At 55.9% G+C, this 20216-nt stretch overlaps 1 protein-coding gene across 3 annotated transcripts in view; it reads left to right on the forward strand.

Annotated features, from left to right (window-relative positions):
• Positions 1 to 20216, forward strand: part of GSG1L (GSG1 like) — a 174672-nt gene that overhangs the window by 153157 nt on the left and 1299 nt on the right. For all 3 annotated transcript variants that reach the window (XM_002926591.4, XM_034670209.1, XM_034670210.1), the window contains one exon: positions 9757 to 9827. In XM_002926591.4, coding sequence (XP_002926637.1) covers positions 9757 to 9827 — 71 coding nt within the window. The remainder of the gene's footprint in view (positions 1 to 9756; positions 9828 to 20216) is intronic.

Here is a 20216-nt window from a genome sequence, read left to right on the forward strand (position 1 = left end):
CAGTTTTGTTTTGAGGATTACATGAGATGATGCAGTGACGTTTTGGTTACAAAACTGGGGGTCCCCCCTTTCCCTACCCACACCCCCGCCAGAAACTGCCCTCTGTACAAGGCAAGGAAGACACACTCCCTGCTTGAGAAAGGGGCGCAGCACACGCTGTAAGCTGGCGGCCCTTGGAGAATCCTGTCGAAAGATGTGCTTTGTTTGGCCCCCACAGTGGTTTAAAAATGTTTAAATTTGGCTGACTTTTAAGAATCAGGAGATTGCGTGTTAAAACTTCAAGGTTGTTGCTTCTCACGAGAAAGCTGAGGGTCTGGCTGCATGGGGCCCCCCGCTCTCGCGTGGTGTCAATGGGCTGGAGTGAGCAGCATCTGCCCTGGGAGTCCCCCAGGCTCTCCCAGCACCTGCCCTGCCCCTGGCTCAGGGGTCTAGTGAGGTACCACTGTGGGGTCTCCTGGAGGGGACGGCAGGCCGAGGGCCCAGGCCCACCCCAGGGCAGCTGGAGGATAAAAGAGCTTTCAGAGATGAAACCCTTGAGCCAAGTTTTTCGAGACACGTGCAGCGCTCGCCAGCCAGATGGGCAGCGGGTGAGAGAAGGCGTTCTCAGGCACAAGCAGCAGCAATGGGCAAAGGCCCGGAGGGGGAACGCACAAGTGGATTTAGGAAAATGTGAGCAGTTGGGTTGATTTATGAGTGGGAGTTGGACCTGAGTCTCTGATCTCTCTCATCCTCCCACAGCGTTGAGGTGGGGGCTGGCGGCCCCAGAGAATTTAATAGTACGGGCTTGAGACCCGTGAAATAGGAACCCTCCCCAGGCTTCCTTCCTGGGTTGCACCCAGCCCTCACTGGGCCTCGAGGCAGACGTGGAGGAGCCTGACTCTGAGACGGGGGAGATGGGCACAGACTTACATGATTTCTATGCCATCGAAGGCCTGAGTCCCCCCTTTGCCCATCTCCCTGCCTGTGCAGAGGGGGGCTCTCTGCTGTCTGCTCTCTCCTATCTGTTGTAGGGAAACTCTTGGAAGAGCCTGTCTCCACTTTGTCCCCTCTCTCTCACAGCACAACCCACTACAGTCTGCCGGGCACCCTCCACTGCCCCACGCAGCTCCCAGGGGCCCTGACCCTCTGCGTGTACCCTCCTCCCTCAGCCTCGCTGGCCACTCCTTCTTCCCCTCCCCTTCTTCTGTTAAATGGCGATGCTCCCAGGACCCTTTCTGGGCCCTCCTCTGTCCTCATTTGACGCAAGCCTCAGTGGCCATACACGTGCCAGGACTCCCACATTCTTAGTCCGCCCCAGACCGCCTGACTCCATATCCATCTGCCTCTTTGTCGCTTCTACTTTGGATTCTCAAAAGCACCAAAAATCAGCCTGGCCAGGACCGACTTATGATGGTCTCCTCCAAACCCAGGCCTATTGCTGTGTCTCTCTGCCCCCCTGTGGTTCTGCGCATGCGAGCCGGACCCCTGCGAGCCCTGCATGGTCTTCCTGCATCTGGCCTCACCCCGCCCATCTGCGGCCCCTCCCCAGCAGGATACCCCTTCACTGTGCTACGGGGCTCAGGACACCTCTGCCCCCAGCTTTCTGCCTAAAACACCACAGCGATTTCCCACGGCTCTAGGACAGCTTCTTGTCATCACCTATGTGGCCCAGCCACCGCCTAGCCTCACTGAGGACCCTGGTCCCCTCCCCCTGCGCGCAGCACCCCCTGGACCCTTGCAGTTCCCCGGCCAGGGGGCTCTACCTGCCCAGAGCCGCTGGACCGCTGTTCTCTCTGCCTGGAGCGCCCCCCACTCTAACTTGTTGACGTTCAACCTTCAGGTGGTGCTTTCAGCATCGACCCTGAGCCAGACAAACCCCTCTCTGCCCTGGAACAGCCCCGTGAACCGTCCCCCACCACACTCAGCTCCAACCGTGCAGTTCCTCTGCAGGGTCCATGGGACAGGGACCCATGTCCGCTCCTGTTTCATTCCCCACCAGCGTGATGGATGGAGACAGTGATGAGGAGCAGAGAGCAAAGCCTCTTGGAAGGAGCCTATTGGGCAGGTCACTGGCCAGTCAGCTAGGCCAAGTGAACTTTGCCCTCTGGGAGCTGCCACTGGTCTTGCTTGTGTGACCAGTTTCCCACTGATTCCCAAGCCGAGCTCAGCAGCTCCCCACCTCAGGTGTGCCCACCTCCTTGTAGGCTGAGGAAGGAGCTCTGGAGATAGACCAAGTCTCAAGGCTTCTATGCATCATAGGAGCCCCTGAGAGGCCGTGGAAGGTGGGGTGGGGGCCCCACATGTGCTTATGATTATTTGTTTTTCTAAATGGCAATTTCTCACCCACCCAGTTCTGAAAATAATCTCAAGGTGCTTGTATCTAGAGGTCTCGGTTAAAANTCAGCATCGACCCTGAGCCAGACAGACCCCTCTCTGCCCTGGAACAGCCCCGTGAACTGTCCCCCACCACACTCAGCTCTAACCGTGCAGTTCCTCTGCAGGGTCCACGGGACAGGGACCCATGTCCGCTCCTGTTTCATTCCCCACCAGCGTGATGGATGGAGATGGTGATGAGGAGCAGAGAGGAAAGCCTCTTGGAAGGAGCCTATTGGGCAGGTCACTGGCCAGTCAGCTAGGCCAAGTGAACTTTGCCCTCTGGGAGCTGCCACTGGTCTTGCTTGTGTGACCAGTTTCCCACTGATTCCCAAGCCGAGCTCAGCAGCTCCCCACCTCAGGTGTGCCCACCTCCTTGTAGGCTGAGGAAGGAGCTCTGGAGATAGACCAAGTCTCAAGGCTTCTATGCATCATAGGAGCCCCTGAGAGGCTGTGGAAGGTGGGGTGGGGGCCCCACATGTGCTTATGATTATTTGTTTTTCTAAATGGCAATTTCTCACCCACCCAGTTCTGAAAATAATCTCAAGGTGCTTGTATCTAGAGGTCTCGGTTAAAAACCCAGTATCGGAGAAACGGGAGAGAAAACTCAACTGCACAGCACAATCAGGGAGGGCATGGACAGCACGGGCATTTATCTTCTCTGTCGTCTTCCCTGCATGTTTCGTATCATGAAGATATTACTCATAAGATGGGAAGCGCAAAACAAAAAAACCCAAAAGAACCGTCTTTTTAAAAAACCCGTTTACCCCTCGTCTTTGATATGATGTTACGGAATCTTAATTTCCTCCATATAGTCATTGATTTGCCAGCATTTCTTATAATTCCAGCCTGTATTCCATTGCAAGTGGATCATTTCAAAATCACGGTGTCCTTTGTCCTCTGCGACCGTCCCTAGATAGTTAGCCTCTGAGACGTGTTCCATCACAGCACCCTCTTGTCCGCCTGTTTCCGCTTTCATGGCCTGACGCTTCCTCGCTCTTTGTGGGGGTCCTTTGAAGTTGCCATGTATTCTGGAGAGGAGTGCGGCGGCACCCAGAAACGAGAGGTGGCCCGGTGGAGGCTGCTGGCCAATGCGGCATAAGGGGAAAGCCGAAAGCCCAGATGGGCCCTTGTGTGAACAGCGATCGGAGGGAAGCAGGAGAACATCTGGAAGGAATGGTCACTCCCCAAACTCCCATGTTTCCCCCTAAATACCAGCCAGCTGCAGGGGACAGAGAAGTGGGAGGAAGCTGGCTAGGGGGCCTGCGGCTGCCCTCCAGCCCCACTGTCACTGCGGCCAGCTCTTTGGTGTTGCCCGTGTGTAGCCCGCACCGTGGGGAGGACACCGGAGGCCTGGGTTCGCTGGGCCGCAACCTAGGACACCGAGGGCAACTGGGCCAAAGCTTCGAGGAGCCCCACATGCGTCCGAAGCTGACGGTCCAGCACCTGGCTCCTCAGTGTGATCCCTGGCCACCTGCGTGGGCCTCACCCAGGAACCTTCGAGAATGCAGAATCTCAGGCCCCACCCCAGACAGCCGAACTACAGCCCCCGTCTGCAAACAGCCACAGTGACGCGAGGACAGGAGTTGAAGTAGGAGTCTGGAAGCTTCCACAGAAAGCTGAGATGGCTGGGCCACCTGAGCTGGCTTTCGTATGTCGTTTTTCCCCATTTCATTTTCTAGTAACTCATTTTGATTGTGTTTTATTTTTAAAAAATTGGTTCAAGGTAGATTGGAAACGAAGGGGGGAAGCCAGTCCTTTGTCAGACAGGTGCGGAAGCACTCACGGGCTGTGGATGCTGGTTCATACCGGGAAGTGGCTGGAGGTTTGGGAAACAAGCCAGCCTGGGGCCAGGGAGAGAGGGGCTGGCTTTGAGGATGGTACTAACAAGACCACAGGGGACAGAGCAGAGAACGTTCTGGAAGGGCCGTGCTAGGAAGGCCCTGGGGTTGCTGTCACAGCAGAGAGAAGATGGAACCCCTGTCTGTGGTGATCTGACGTGCTGTGGCCACATTTGGCCCTGGAATTCAGTGGGCAGGTACTGGGGGTCCTCCTAGGAGACAGTGTGGCGGCTCTGGTCCACCTGCAAACCCTCAGAGCCTCTCCACTTCCGTCACTTCCCCGCATCCATCTCTTCTCTCAAAAAAGAGCCAGTACCCAGCCTCAGCCGATTCTGGAAGCCGTGGGTCACTGGGACGGTGGCTGTGTGACTGCACGGTCACAGCTGTTGGCACACCTGCTGGCAGTTCTCAGAGCCAGAGCTGCATGGTCCCCACTTCCGTCTAGGACCTCATGACACAGGCAGGGGGACCTCGGGCGGGTGTGACTGAGAGCCCCCTGCCAGCGGGGGTTCTGCAGGGCACAGTGGAGACACACTCAAGATACGTGGACTGATAAGCCCAAGCCCAGACTGCAGCCAGCCCGGGTCGGCTCATGAGGGCCCAGTGTGTGGATGTCTGCCCGTCGGCTCCACGGTCCGTGACGTCGCACTGGTGCCTTCAGATCGGCCATGCTGGGCATGAGCACAGACGCCACAAAGCCGGCCTCTCGCCTTCTGTTGGGGAGCCGGCCGTTAGCCTTTACCAGAGCACCCCTGAACGTGGGGGGAGTCCCAGGGCTACCTCGGCCTCAGTTTCCACATCTGTAAAATGGGGATGATGGTAACCGTGGTGGCAGCGGTGACTCTGGTTGGGATATAGGTCTGAATGGGTGCAACAGACCCCAAATAATGAGGATTTAGATATTGACAAGTGTATTTCGTTCTCGCTTGAGAGGCTGAGTGGGTACCTGTCACCCTCACCCGGGGCTCGTCCTCCTCACTAGGCACCAGCCTAGCTTCTGCTCTGTCTTGTCCCTGGTTGGGGAGGCTCTGTCTCTTCAGAGACGGAAGGCTGCATGTGAGCCCCTGTGGGTGCCATCTGCCCTGAATCTGCTGCTTCCAAAACAGCCCTTTCCTGAGGCGGTACGTGGCTCAGGTCTCACTGATGGAGTGGAAGGAAAGGGGGTGTGGCTTTGGGGGGTTGGGGGTGGGGATTGGTGAACATGTTAAAATCCTGTCCTTCCACACCCGGAACCATGAGGTGGAGTCACAGACGGACGGACCATAAAGGCCCCCACAGACATGGCTGATGACGACCATGGTAATAATGTCGTGATGAGAGCTCCAGACAGAGTGAGCTTTTCCGTGGACTCACTCATTTGCTCCTACAGCGGCCCCGAGAGGCAGGTGCACTATTATGCCCATTGATCAGAGGGGCAAGTCAGACTGGCAGGTGGTCAGGACACGTCCAGACTCCAGCAGCTTTCACAGAGGTGATGCCCGACACCCGCAGAGGGACGCACACAGCGGGTTCACGGAGGACAGAGGTGCTCGCTGCCCGCCTGGTGCCTCTCCTGAGCACGGCTTCAGTCTCAGCACCCCCCGCCCCCCACTATTTGCCCTTCAAGGCACTCACTTAGATTTGTGGGTAATTTCTCACACCACCATTAAAAACAACTGTCTTCAGAAAGCACATAGTATTTCCTGCAGGAAATCACAGTTCGAAATCAAATATAATTGCCACCTCATGCCGTTTGCCATTGTTCCTTCTCTTCCTACTCAGGTGGCGGAGCTCAGCACCCTGGAGGCTCCCCACGTGGGCGGCTCTTAGCCTCTGGCTGCCTGTGCTCCTTCCCTCCCTCTTCCTTCCGTGCTAGCATTTCTGGGGACGCCTGGCGCCAGGCACCGGGCTAGACCCTGTGGCCTCCAAGTGGAGAACGAGATAAACTCCATCCTCTTCTCTCGGACTTTAAAATGTAGCGGGGAAGCCTGCCGATTAAGCGAGTTTAGAAACAGTGGTGGTTAACTTGTTCGGAGCCCTGGCTCTGTGCCAGGTACCAGGCTCCGGGGTTCACATCCACCAGCGGGGCAGTGGTGCTTGTCCTTACGCTTGTGCTTACCACCCTGTGCCCATTGCCATGTAGAAACTTCTAGATCATAGGGTTCAGAGCAGTCAGGTGAGCTGCACAAGGCCATGCTGCCTGGGAATAACAGAGTTGCCGTCGGCCGTGATCCCTCCTCCCTGCAGGGCCCAAGAGCTCAGTCGTGCCCAGAACATCCCTGTGTCCTGTTTCCAGCCAGGGAGCCCCGGGGGTTACTGGAGGGTCCTCAGCTCTCGCCGTAGCTGCAGCCACGCCTTACCCCTCATCAGACGGCCCCGAGAGCCCGTAGATCTATTACTTTCACCGACGACTCTGCCAGAGAGGGCTGTGTTTGAGCAAGGGAACCAGCTCTTTCCAGAATGGTGGCGTGGCACAGCAGGAGGCCGGGCAGACGGGTGTGGCTCCAGCCCCCTCTCTGAGAAGTGAGCAGGTCCCGCAGCCTCCAGCATGCTGCTTCCGCGTCAGATTCGGGCTTTCTCCACACAGAGTGCTCGCGACAGGTGATTCTCAGCCCTGGCCGCAGGTCACAATCGCCGGATAAATGACAACTCCCCAGGTCACTTCGGTGGGCCTCCAAGTTGAGAACCACTGTTAAGACCACGCTATCTCCCAAAAACCCAATCTGGCCCTCCACATGCTGCAAGTAAACGTCTACTGACCAACACGCCCATTGGTTTGCGCGGTGTCTGCGGCTGCTTATGGACCACAAGGGCAGTCGAGCAGTTGTGACGGAGAAGCCTCATGTCTTTCCTCTCCAGGCCTTTACCAGAAAAGTTTGCCAACACCCGGACTAGGCAGTGATGCACCCTGCCAAACTTCTTAATTAACATTCCCTGGTCTAGAACTTTGCACATTGTTATGATTATTTATGTGAACAGGTGTGAGCTTCTGGAGGCAGAGGCCTGAGTCCTCCCTGTGTCCCCAAGCTCAGCACAGGCCTCACCTGGGCCTCCAGCATTTGTTCACTCATTGGCAGGTGTTCTTTGATATGTTAACTATTGAACTTTGGGCTTGGCCACCAGGTCTGGGTGACCAGGGAGGGGGAGGGACCAGACCAGGTAGGGCTGCTTCTCTCCTTAAACACCGGCTCCTTTGCTCACTGGCCCCTCTCCCCAGGGTTGAGACTCGCAAGGGAGGGGTTGATCTCAGAAGATAAGAAGCTCTGGGAACTGGGAGCCTGGGGTGGATCTAGTAATCAGTCCAAAGTTAAGGCTGTAAGGCCCGTCCAAGGCAGGGTGGGCATCTGTTGACAGAGGCCCTGGACATGGCCAGGCAGATGGCACTCTGGGATGGGGATGGGCTCAGTTACCTGGTCCAGCCTCCATCCAGTGTTTGCATTTTCAGGATTGGTGAGACTCTAGTCTTGATTACCGCTGGGGCTGAGGAGCCCAGTACCTCGCCAGATATACACACAGCACTACTTGCAAGAGTGCCAAACCGGACACCCCCTAAGTGTCTGTCAGTAGGGGATTGAATAGTAACTATTCTTTCACATACAATACGAGGGAAAAGGCGAGTGAGATTTATGTATACTGACATGGAAAGATGCTGGAACTGTGTGGGTAAGAAAAAAGCCAGGTTGCAAAAGCATGTTTCATTTGAGGCTGTATATGTTTAAAAAAAAAAGTTTTAATTCTGGAAAGATAAACACCAAACTCCTAGCAGTGGTGATGCCACCAGAGGGAGGTGTCATTATAAGGGGACTTCTGCTCTGTGAGTGGGAGGTGGGTTTTTTTTTTCTTTAATAAGCCAGTCTATCAGGAAAATAACAAAGATGTTTCTACTAAAAGATGAAAAAATAAATAAATAAAAAGCCATCTTTCCTTGTATGGAACCTTCCCAGCGCACCAGCCATCTACGGCTCGTAACTGCCTTCCCACAGCTTCAGCACTTAGGGCTTTGTTCTCCCATCTGGGACCACCCAGGCCGGAGGAGATACTTGTAAAAAACCCCGCTGTGTTCAGAGTTTGCTCACTGGGACGTCCAGGCCTAGCCCCTGGGTACAGACGGGTTGGCAGTCTCGGGCGGCGTTCTACAACGCTTGTCATTGCCGGCCTCGTGTGCCAGCCGTCTTCCTCCTGGACCAGAGGCTCTGAGGGCAGAGACTAGGAGGTTGACATTTCCGCGGCGCACAGAGCATCTGGAGTAAACGGCCCGGAGCAGGTCCTCGGATATTCCTGGTGAATGCGTGAGGGAGCAGGCTGAGGGGGCCAGAAGGCTCATGCCTGAGTATTTCTTTCCCTTCCCTTAGGCAATTGGCATTGCTTGCTTGTCCTCCATCACCTTCCCTGTGTCTCCTCCAGCCCCACGCTCTGGACCCAGCCTGGCTACTCGAAATAAGACGCGAGGGGAAGGACCAGAAAACAGGGGTGGGGCATTTGCCTGGGTGGGGACTGAAACTTCCCTGCACGAGAGAACAGAGGATATCCATGCAAAGAAGAGGCGGGTGGAGAAACGCAAAGCAAGTAGAAGGCAAAGAGGAGTTGAGAAAAGGTCTAAGAACGTGCGTGGCCATGGACGAGGAATTGGGAATACTTGCAGTGTTCTTTAGCAGATAGAGTAGTGATGGGCATTGTTTCTGCTTCTGGGGACCGGACTGGGTTCCTCTAAAGGTGATACACACCAGGACTGGACCGCGTGGAGCTCCGAGATGTGTTCGGGTTACACGGGGGCGAGCGCAGTGTGGGAACATGGCCCTACCCATTCCCCAGGCCCGGTCAGTGGTGGGATGAGAGCCAGGGTTAGGTCTGCAGCTGCCTCCACTCAGACCCTTGTCCGCTTGGCATCCCCTGCCGCCCCATTTCCAGCCTCCTCTGGAACTGCAGTGATCTTGAGATGCCAGAGAAGGAAGCCACACGTGTCGGTGGCAAGGAGCCACCTTCCAACCTTCTGCGTCAGAAGTCAGGATATGGGGGCTTTGTGTCGATGCAGAAATGCCCTGAGGAATTGTTTTCATTTAGTTAAGAAAAGTGACACAACTAATAGGCGTCCATTGCCCCTAAATCAGAGAATAGATGTAAGCAAAAAGAAGGTTCCAGATGCAATCCCTATCTCCTCATTATCTAGGGTTAGTTTCTGTTGGCCTTTTGGTATATATTATGCCAAATGATCTTTTGTGCATATCAGCGTATAATTTTTAAATCAAACCGTGCGTAGTCTTTTGTAATTTGGCATTTGCACATAATTGCACATCTTTTTCTGAGGACACGTGGGTTTGCGTCCCTGTTCTGCCTCTGACTTCTTAGCTGCATGACACTCTACTGGTCCCATTAGCTTCCGGTGCCTCAGTTTCTCCATCGACAGGATGGAGATCACGGCGCCCATCTAGCAGGGTTGCGGTAAGGCTCCGTGCGGCGGCGATGGCGTGGATTACTCCGCACAGTGTTCCCGAAGGGAAAAGACTGTACTTTTTTTCAGGTCCTGGGTCTCTGCCAGCTCAGCTTGCTCTTTCTTACACAGGCTTTTGGGTCCTTTTCTTTCCAGGATCGAGAAGGGGGATGGGCACGAGGAGGAGGACCTGCGCCTAGATTGTCGCCACGAGAGATACGCTGCCCGTAAGTGGCCTCGTCGGTAGGAGCCCACGCCGTCTGAGGAGAGGGGACCCTGGAAATGAGCCAGGCCAACCTCTCCCTGCACCCCTGCTTGCTCCCACAGGCGCACACTGCAGATGGGGAAACTGAGGCTGGTGTCTTGCCGTAGCCAGTCCCCTGCACCCAGCAGCCATGGGTTGCTTAGAAAGTGAGGGGGACGTTGGGCACTTCAGGGCAGGCAGGCGAGCCACAGCTCGAGTCCCGGCAGGGGAGGCCGTTGGCCGGAAGGGGGAACAGCTCCGGAGTCCGACTATCCAAGTCGGGAGGTGACAGCGGATGAGATTTGTTTGGGCCGCGGAGGCTCCTGGCAGCTCGGAGGGCGTTGCCTTCGTACGCCTCACGGTGGGGGACGCCGCAGGCAGAATCTAGGGCACCCACTAGGAAAACAGATGCCTGGACCAGAAAGCAAAGGGAGGTGAAAGGAGAGAAAGGGCCTTGCTCCCCCCAGAAAAAGAAAGATCCGACGTGAGATTTAAAGTGAAAATGGCAGAAGCTCAGCCCAGCTCAGCTCAGCCTGCGGAAGGCCCTCCAGGGGCTCCCCGCGTCCCCTCCCTCCCAAGGGCTTTTCATGCCTGAGCTCCTGTGCGTGCTGACCCCCAGCCCCGACAGCTTCGACCACGAGCCGCATTGTGCAGGTGAGGAATTCAGCCTAATACAGGTGGGGTAACGAGCCCAAGGTCACACAGCTCGGCCACTCGTGGCAGCGCAGTTCCAGCAGACGCCATCCGTGTCCCGCCCGTGTCTCCGGGACCTTGTGCGAAGCTCCAGTGCCTTCCAGCGGCCAGTATCCGCATCTCCGTGCCTGGGGGCCTCTCCCACCTGCACTCACAGAAGCAGAGAGGGCCGGGGAGCAGAAACCCCTCCGAGGGGCTCGAGAGGCACATAATAGGGACGAAGACTGAGAACGCTGGCGTGTTCAAGTGTCACCGGCTCCTGCTTGGGCCCGAGCCTCCCTGCGCTCCCTGCAGAATGGGCAGGGAAACCCTGGGTGGAAGGAGGCCCTGGGGCTTGTCTTGGGGGCAGGGAAGCCCAATCCCCGAAGCCCAAGGGTGAAGAAAGAGTTGAAGGGACCCTGTCTGGCTCTTAGAGCAAGCCCTGGAATTGATGAGGACACCCAGGGTCGGGGGACCTGCAGAAACCCTCCAGCTGCAGCCCGCCTCCCCCCGCCCTGACCCCAGCCCTGGCACCCACTTCATCTGCCAAGCAGCATTCCCTCACGAAAGGAGCATCGCATGCACTCTCATGCAGGTCAACAGCCTGCAGAAAATCCATCTCTCATTCCCTTGAAGACACAGCCATGAGCGAGCGAGAGGAGACCGAAGCCTCCGCCTTGTGGGGCTCACCGGTGGGGGGCGGGGGGGGCGGGGAAAGTAAGAAGTGACTCAGACACAAACCAGACAATCCCAGGTACAGACGGGCTCAGAGGGCGCGGGTGAAGGTAGGGGAATGGGGCGGGCTCCTTGATAGTCGCCTTTCTGACTGGAGCCTGAAGAACGAGAGCCATCCGGGTAAAGGCCCTTCCAGGCAGAGGCTTGCAAGTGCTGGGACACTCCCTGAAGCAGGGGGCAGCCAGGACTGGAGGCCGGTGTGGCTGGGAGCAGGGACGGCAATGGGGAGGCAGGCGATGGGGCCGGAGGGGCTCAGGGGCACGGGAAGGGGGGGCCGGCTGTGCAGTGGGGAATCCAGGGGCATTTTGAGCATAGAGGAGACTTATCCAGATTGTTTATATGTATCTGTGTATCTATCTATACCTTTAATCTATACTTAGACCTATATTACCTATCTGTCTATCTCCATATCTGTATCTCTCCATCCAGCCATAGCCACCCATCTGCACTGTGGGGAAAGGGTCAGAGGGGAGCAGGACCAGAGGCCAGCCGAGTAGCTTAGATGCTGTTGTAGTCACTCCCAGGAGAGATGACGGTGGCCCGACCTTCCGCAATGAAGATGAAAGTGGGTGGGTTCAAGACCTGTCTGCCGGAAGAATTGTCAGGATGTCTTCATCCGGGTTCTTCCAGAGACAGATCCAGAGATAAGGACCCAGCAGCAGCCAGCACCCATTTGTGTGATCCCAGAGGACACACGTAGGAGCGGGGGACGCAGCCTAAGCAGGGAGAGGCAGGTGTCTGTACAGGACACAGTATGGAGGCAACCTCCCTGAACCCCGCTGGGGGGCTGAGGGAGCCAGTGCAGAGAGCCCATATCCGAGTTACCGCCCCAGACAAGCCCGCTGCTCTATTCAGGCACAGACGTTGCTGGGCTGGGGTGCACGGCCGGCATTCCCCTGGGGCGGGTGGAGGTCGGCAGCCTGCTTCATTGAGGGGCAGCCTGGCAACAGCGTGTCTGGAGGGGTCGGGTTGGTGCGGCCGTGCTGCTTTGTCTGGCTGTGGTTGGACGGTCTTGCAAAGTTGGGAAGGGTGACAGCTGAAGCTAGGTCCTTCGGGGAGCGCCGGTGAAGCCGCCAGATCCCAATGCACTGCCCAGGGGCTCACACAGGAGCCGTGGAAGGCGGCGGGGAAGGGGCTGTGGAGGGCCATCGGCGGCCCCCAGAGGTTTACCAGATACCCACTTCTCAGGAAGAAAGCCTCAGATCCCACAGTGCCTCTGCCAGGTGTGCCTTTTATCAGCTAGCCGAGCTGCCGGGGATGCTGTCTTTCCCCCGGGGCCCGCGGAGGCGCTGGGGACTCAGTNCCCCACTTCTCAGGAAGAAAGCAGCCTCAGATCCCACAGTGCCTCTGCCAGGTGTGCCTTTTATCAGCTAGCCGAGCTGCCGGGGATGCTGTCTTTCCCCCGGGGCCCGCGGAGGCGCTGGGGACTCAGTTATCACCAGCAAGGGAAAGATCCCGTCTGCTCTCAGAGGAGTTGGCTTCGGTCACTTGAGTTGCCCCTAAGGTGGCTGCTCCCGTGGCCACGGGAAAGCCATTTATTCAACACATGGTTACAAAAGATGCTTCTCTGGCCTGGACCCGGGCTCTGTTCTGGAACATGGGAGTGAGCAAGGTGTGTTCCTGGACTGGGGGCTCCCGAGCATGGCTGTCCTGTGAGGCCAGAGCTGAAGTGGGGTCCGTGCAGGTGCTGCGACAAGCAGAAGAGTGGCGCCCCATCTGGCTCGCGGTGAGGGCGAGGTGCCGGAGAGGGAGGGGGTCCTTGGCCAGGGGTGACCCGACTTGGTAGAATCCTACAGAGATACTGATTCCTGGACTCGATTACAAGAACAGCCAACGAGAGCTCAGTCCCACCAGGTCTGCTGATCATACCTCATCCTGGTGTGTGTTCTGATGACTTTTCATTTGTCCGCTTATTTAATCCTAAACTTAACCCATTTGACAGGCAGGGCAAGTGAGGCCCAACGCGCCGCAGAGCCGGGATTTGTACCCAGCCTGTCCGGCCCCAGAGCTTGAACCCTGGGCCCCCAGGGTGAGCTGTTGCATGCCAGTGGGTGGCCCCCGAGCTGGGTGCAGCCATCTACCAGGGGCCGGTCGGTGTCCAGGGACTCGGGGCCCAGCCCCATGTGGACGAGGTCCTCGCAGACCTTGTGGGCTAGAAAAGCAGCCCTCTCAGGCCGTCTAGGGAAATAGCACCATCTCCAGAATGTAGCCTCTTAGCTGCTAGTGGGGTTTTGGCCAAGAAAATATTTTGGAAATGCCTGGTCGAGTTTTGCAATATTTCTGCACCGAACAGCTGCTCGGATTTTGTGGTGGGCTGACTTGCGGGCAGGAGGAGCGGGGGAGGAGGAATGTCAGCGAGCCCACATTATTAAAGGCTTACTGTGTGCGGGTCTCTGCTCAGCCGTTGACAGCCCTGGGAAGGAGGGAGGATGACTCTTCTGTGGGGATGGAAAGAGTAAGGAGCTGGAAGGCACCCTGACTTGCTGGGATCTCTGGTCCCCTGGGGGATATAGCCCGGCTCAGTTGTCTGTCTTCTTCCTTCTTCTGGGTACAAGGCCATTGCTGTTCTGGCCTCCCAAACCCCACCCTCAGCTCCTCTCCCTTCTCTCATTTGGCCCCAGCCCCCTGACCTTTCTCTTTCTAGAAAATGGAAAACATCCCCTCACAGGACCTTTGTACTTGCTATTCTCTCTGCCCGGACTGCTCTCCCTCTATATCCTTGCATAGCTGGCTTTGTCTCACCTTGAAGTCTCAGCCAGAAGACCAGTTCCTTGGAGAAGCTTCCCCTGACTGCACCTGCTTCCCCCTCTGTCCTCGTTATCACCTTGTTGTCTTTCCTTCATAGCACCTGTCCCTCTCTGAAATTATTTTTTATATTTACATCCTTGGTTTTTGTTTGGTGGCCTCTCCCAACTGGGTTCCAGGAGAACAGGCCCCGTCTTGTTCGCGTCTGTGTTCTGAGAGCCCAGGACAGTGCGTTGCACACGGCAGGTGCTCAGCTGCTGCCTCCAAGTTTCTCCCACCATTTCCCACTAGAGCAGCCACTTTTCCACAAACCAGTACATGAACTTTTGGTATCTTAACTGCTCTGGAAGTCGCTGTTTTTTCTTGGGCTACTGTGATATGGATTCTGCCACAATTTCTTTTTCCCGAGGAAAGAGTTTGCTTTTGAAACTTGCCTTTGGGGCTTTGCTGTGCCACCAGCTAGCTCAGGAGCACATCAGATGTGACATTTGATGGAGGCGATGCTGCCATCTGGTCCAGGTGTCTGCAGCTTCCTTTTGGGGGCAACTGGGGCTTGCAGCTGATTGCAGCTGTCAAGTTCAATGCCCAAGACAAGCTTCTGATTTTGCCAGGTGTGTCTGTAAGGCCGGGCAGGGTTGGGCAAGAGGCTGTCACTCGCCGGGTACAGAGGTGGCTTCTGGGATCTCCATCGAGCTGGGTCTCCGCCGCCGCTGCCCTCAGAATAGCAGAGGGAATTTCAAGGAAGCCTTTCCTGGGTCCAGAGCAGCTTGGCATTTTTATTAGATCAGAATCACATCCAGTAGAGTACTGCTCAAGTCTGCTTCCTTTATTAAAATGGAAACAGACAGTATTTCTGAAATACATATGGATGCCAACTCCCTGGGCACCCAGGCGGGGATGCGGCTTGGAGACATCTGAGACCTGGGGCCCTGGGGGCTGAGAGATCGAGGCCAGTGTTCACATCAGAATCACCTGGGGGCTCCCTAACATGCGGATTGCCGGGCCCCGTCTCTGAGTTCCTGGCTCAAGAGGGCTGGGGTGGGGCCTGGGGATCTGCATTCCTAATGGGTCCCGAGAGAGATGCTGTTTCTGCTGCTTTGCGGACCAGCTTCTGAGCAGTATTCGGCCCCGAGCCAGTACTTGTCCCTCTGAAGCTGCAGTCAGGAGCAAATCTGCATTTTGTCCCTTGCTTGGGCTCTTCGGTGGCTTCTGGGTGGAAACGGGTGCTTTTAGGGCCAACTCCTCTTCAATCCATCCTCCTAAGACAGTTTTGATGCTGTCTCCCGAGTCCCCTCCTCCTAGCTCCCCAGGCTCCTGTGGCGGCCCCCCTGGCGCGTGGCAGACTCTGTGCTGACCCCTCCCGCACATGCCCACAGAGGCCCTCTTGCCCCCCTCCCATCCCCGCTTATTTCCCAGTCACCCACTGCTCTCGGGACCCTTCTCTGCTAACTGTCCCCCCACTAGAATGGAGACGTTGTGGGGACAGGGGCCTTGTCACCACAGCTGTGTGAGCCCCAGGGCCTGGCCTGCAGTCCTTCGGTCATCAGCACGTTTCCCAGGAATGATTTAGCTCACTTAGTCCTCCTGCAGTAGTTGCCCTGACGACCATTTCCATTTTACGGGGAAAGACACTTGGGGTCAGAGAAACAAGGTCGTTTGTCCTGGGTCACAGATCCAGGCGACTTGCTGTGCTTTTGTTCTTCTCTATGACAGTTTTCTGTCCAGAAACACTTGGGGGCAGNTCGTTTGTCCTGGGTCACAGATCCAGGCGACTTGCTGTGCTTTTGTTCTTCTCTATGACAGTTTTCTGCCCAGAAACACTTGGGGGCAGTTGTTAAAATACAGATTTCCCTGGAGATTCCAATTCCTTGGTTTGGGGCCGGGCCCAGGGGTCTGCATCCGGTAAGTCTGCTGCTACAGTGGGACCCCCAGACACAGGATGAACCCCGTCCCCCTGAGGGGGCTGCTGCAGCCCTTTCCCTGCCGGCACCCAGCAACTCGGGCCACCAAAGTCCCCCACCCTGCCAGCCGCGTGTGCCCTGCTTTCCAGCCACACAGACCTTCTCGCTTCCCCCAGCCACCAGCAGTGCCAGGTTTTTCACACCTCCTGAAAACCTCATTTACCTGCCAAGAACCCATTTCACACGCTGTTCCTTCTGCCTGAAAAGACCTGCTCCCTTCCTCTGCTGGGCGAGAAACACACCCTACTTGCTTGATTGTGAGCTTCACGGTGCTTCCCAAGTCTAGTTCAAATGTCCGGGGGATGGCAGCCAGCCCTCCCTTCCCCCTCCGCCAGAAGTGGCCATGTTCATCTCTGCATTGTCCTGTCCTGGGGCTCACGTCCATAAGGTGGGATTTTGTGGTGGTTACAAGCCCAGCCTTTGGAGGCTGCCTGGGTTCAAATGCAGCAATGAGACTGTGGACAAATGACTTAACCTGTCTGGGCCTTGCTTTCCTCGTCTGTAAAATGGGCATAGTAATGGCATCTCATTCAGATTTCTGAGGATTAACTGGGCCAGTGCACATGAGGCACAGTGAATGGCTCCTACCACACTCTAAGGGCTGTAGACGGATGTGCTTATGTCATCCCCACATGTATGTGTCTGTCTCCCTCACTAGCGCTGGCGGGTGTCTCAGTCCTGTCTGCAGACCCAGCACCTGCTGTGGAGGCTGACACACAGTAGGTGCCCAACAAATGTTTCATAAGAGAATGAAGGAATCCGTGGTCCCGGGACAGGTGGCAGGTTAAGTGGCCTCAACGTGATCCGAAGTGTGGAAAACAGAGGAGGAGCACGGCATGGCCCAGCAGGGGGGGGGGGGGGTCCCAGCAGATGGACTCCAGAGAGGACAAGAATGGGGCTCCCGTTTGATCTCCTAAGACAAGTTGCCCCCAAGGTAGACCACGAAACCCAGCCTCCCCTCCACATGGATCTCACACACACACCTGCTCTTCTTCCCAAATTCTTGTTCGTTCATTTAACGGATCCACATTATCAGCCGTGTGCCTGGAATTATGTGAGGTGCTGGGGACACAGCAATGAAGAGCAGCATGGCTGGTCTGTGTCCCCACATTACCTACAGCCTAGTAGGGGAAACTGGGAGCAATCGAGTAAATGGCTGTTACCAAATATGCCGGAGTCTCTGAAGTGCCCTCAGGATACAGATCTAAGAACAAGGTTGACTTGGAGAAGCAGCCATAGGGCCCTCGCCAGGGTGGGGCCATTTTAGGAGTGGAAAAGGGACAATGGTGTCACTAGCTGAAGGGTCTCCAAAGCCAGACACCTCAGTGCCAGCCTCGGTTCATTTCTCCGTCACTCCCCTCAGCCTGTCTCTTTCTAGAGGAAAGAGTTCGAGGTGGGGCAGCTAGACAGTAGGCTCTGGCTGAAGAGAGGCCGTCAGCACCTCGGACAGCGGATGTAGGGGGGCAGGGGGTGTGGCGTTCATCTGTCTCTCCCGTGCCAGACCGGGCTGGGCTGCTGTGGGGTCAGAAACGCCAATACCAGCCACTTGCCCACGGTCATCAATTCCTTTACCAGCTTCAGAGCGCCTTGGACAAGTTACATCCCCTGTAAGTGCCCCCATTTCCCCTTTGACATGTTTGCTGTGGCACTGGCAGACTTGACTTCAAGGGCCCTTCCAACTCAGTGAATCCATTCCGGAACATAGGATGTGACTGCACGCAATTCAGCAGAGCTGAGAGCTGATCCCCTGGGATCTTGATGCTCTGGGGGAGTTCATGACAGTGATTTCCCACTGAACGATGGAGAAGTGAGGACAGAAGAGACAGGACATTAAATGTGTTCATGTTCATTTGGGCCAAATACTCTGCTAAGCCTGGTTGCTTCCAAGGAAATTGAACACACAGCACTTGCTATCAACCCTCTGAGTGGCACCTTGGACAGATCTCTTCCTACCCTTGGGCCGTGGCTCCCCAGCTGTGAAGAGAGGTGGTTGAATCCAACCCCCTCTCGTGCAGGCATTTTGCTATTTCCACATCGATCTGAAGTCGGATAACGAAGGACTTTTAGCAGGGGGCCTGCTGGGCCTGCTGAACCCTTTGTAACTCACATCCATTGCATGTTCAGAGAGGAAAAGGTACTTGACAGCAGTCACACAGCTTTAAAAGAAAGACAAGACTGGCACAGCTTGTAAGCGTTGGAGCCTGGATTTGAACCTTTGACTGCAAGACGGCAATTATAGTTTTCCCCCTAAGCCTGTATCCACAAGAGGAGAGACTGACCAAGGAGCACAGAACTCCAGAATATGGAGGACAGGCAGAGCTCATTCTCCAAGCTTAGGAATTACTCCATCCTACTCCCGCATGGTTTCTTCATTTGTTATCAGGGCTGGCTGTGTGCCTGGCCAGGTGCTGGGGGCCAAGGCTCCAGGATGAAAGCAGACCCAGTCCCTGCCTGCCCTGGGTCCCCAGGTTAGGTGCGGAGACCCTCACAACATGGAGTGACAAGCCCAGGGAGAGAGAGATCAGCAGCGTGTCATGAGGTCATGGGGGGAGCGAGGCCTGTGCCTGTGAGGTCATGGGATGCTTCCCAGAGGGGGAGCATTGGAAAGACAAGTGGGGGACTTAGTAGCCAGGAAACAGCAGGGAAGGGCATCGGGCTGAGGGACCAGAATGTGTAAAGCCACGGCACGGAGTCATGGAACAAGGATACAGGTTGGGAATTAGAGGTCAGAGCTCAGCCTGAGAGATGCTACTCGGCCCATGGATGGTTGTAAATGTTTTTAAAGCCTCAGTGGTCAGTATTGAAAAGCTAGGAGATTTGATCTCGAAATTCTGATTTTCAGTTTCTCTGAACTTTTTGGAAGATCTGAGCCCACATTCTCCATGGCAACAGTTGGCCAGAGCTGAAGAATGGCTGCTTCTGGCTCCTTCTCCCATTTACGTCATTCGGTTGGGCCTCATAGACATTTTGAGGTGGTAGCCTCCAATCTACAGCATCAGGCGCTCCCCTTTACCCTGTCCCCACCCTGCTGCCCCCCGGCTACTGACTAGCCCGGAAGTAAAGATACTGGAAGATGGGAAGTGAGCGGGAGTCGTGGTGGCCTGGGGGACTCTCCTCAGGCAGGAGGACGGAGCTCCCTACCATCTGCTGTAAATGGCTCTGGGCCCCAAGCCCCTCCCGGGAGGCTGAAGAAGAAAGGAGGGGCCCAGTCCTCAGCGACAAATCCACCTCTGGATCCAGGGGACCAGCAGCCTGATTTTACCTCAAGAGGAAGGATAGGGATCATGGCCTCTCCTTTTCCTTCAAAATGCATGATCCCTTTCTGTCTGTTCCAGCAGACTCTCTGGGGTTCGGCCTGTTGGCAATGGTGAGAGCAGCTACGATCACTTTTAAATATTCATTTAGAAAAACAATCAAACCTTTCTGCACATCAAATATTTGCCTCTAGATTTTTTTTTTTAATCAAACACCTATATCTTGGCAGCATTCACTTCCAAAGAATGCAACTGTTTCGGTGGCTGGGGCCAAAACAAACCTTTTTCCCGAGGCCAAATGGTTCCAGAATGTTTGCCAAATATTTCTCACCTTTTAAAAATACAGTAAAATTAGCAAAGGAGTAACATTAAAGGATATTAAAAACAGAAAAAAGTCAAAGCACAAAACCCCGCAACCCCCTGCCCCCGTAATTGGCACAACGATCCTCCCCTTTGCCCGTGGCCTTCCAGCCTTTGCCGCGAGCACTCCCCCAACACAGCTGCTTTGGGAGTGGAGGAAGGGTTATGAGCTGTCTGTCTGTAGAGGTGTGCAAGCGAGAGCTTGGCTTTAGGAATTCCCACCTCAATGGGACTTGCTACTTGGAGCCTGTCTGATCCGTCATGGGGCATCTGTCAAGCCGTCGTTGTCCTCGGCACGTGGTCTGATGGGCGCCAAGCCGGGGACTGCCACTGGGGTGCGTGCTGCAAGATGAGGGAAGCAGCCCAGGGTCTCAAAGAGATGTGAGGGGGCTTCCTGCAGGTGGGGAGAGATGAGCTGGACCTTGAGGGTTTGAGTCACAGGGGGTGCCGGGACATGGTAGCAGATCGCAGTGTGGGGATGGACGTGGTTCCGGCATGTCAGAGACGCTGGGGAGGCGTTTGAGCGAAGGCAGGGATCAGGCTTCCGAGAACCCAGAGAAAGAGGGGTGAGTGTGTTGGGTGAGGACCAGCTCCCAGCCTTCCGCTCGCCCGGGCCCCTGAGAGCAGCGGGCAGTGGAAGGAGGT

Source organism: Ailuropoda melanoleuca, chromosome 10, assembly GCF_002007445.2.
Source record: "Ailuropoda melanoleuca isolate Jingjing chromosome 10, ASM200744v2, whole genome shotgun sequence".
Taxonomy (NCBI): Eukaryota; Metazoa; Chordata; class Mammalia; order Carnivora; family Ursidae; genus Ailuropoda; species Ailuropoda melanoleuca.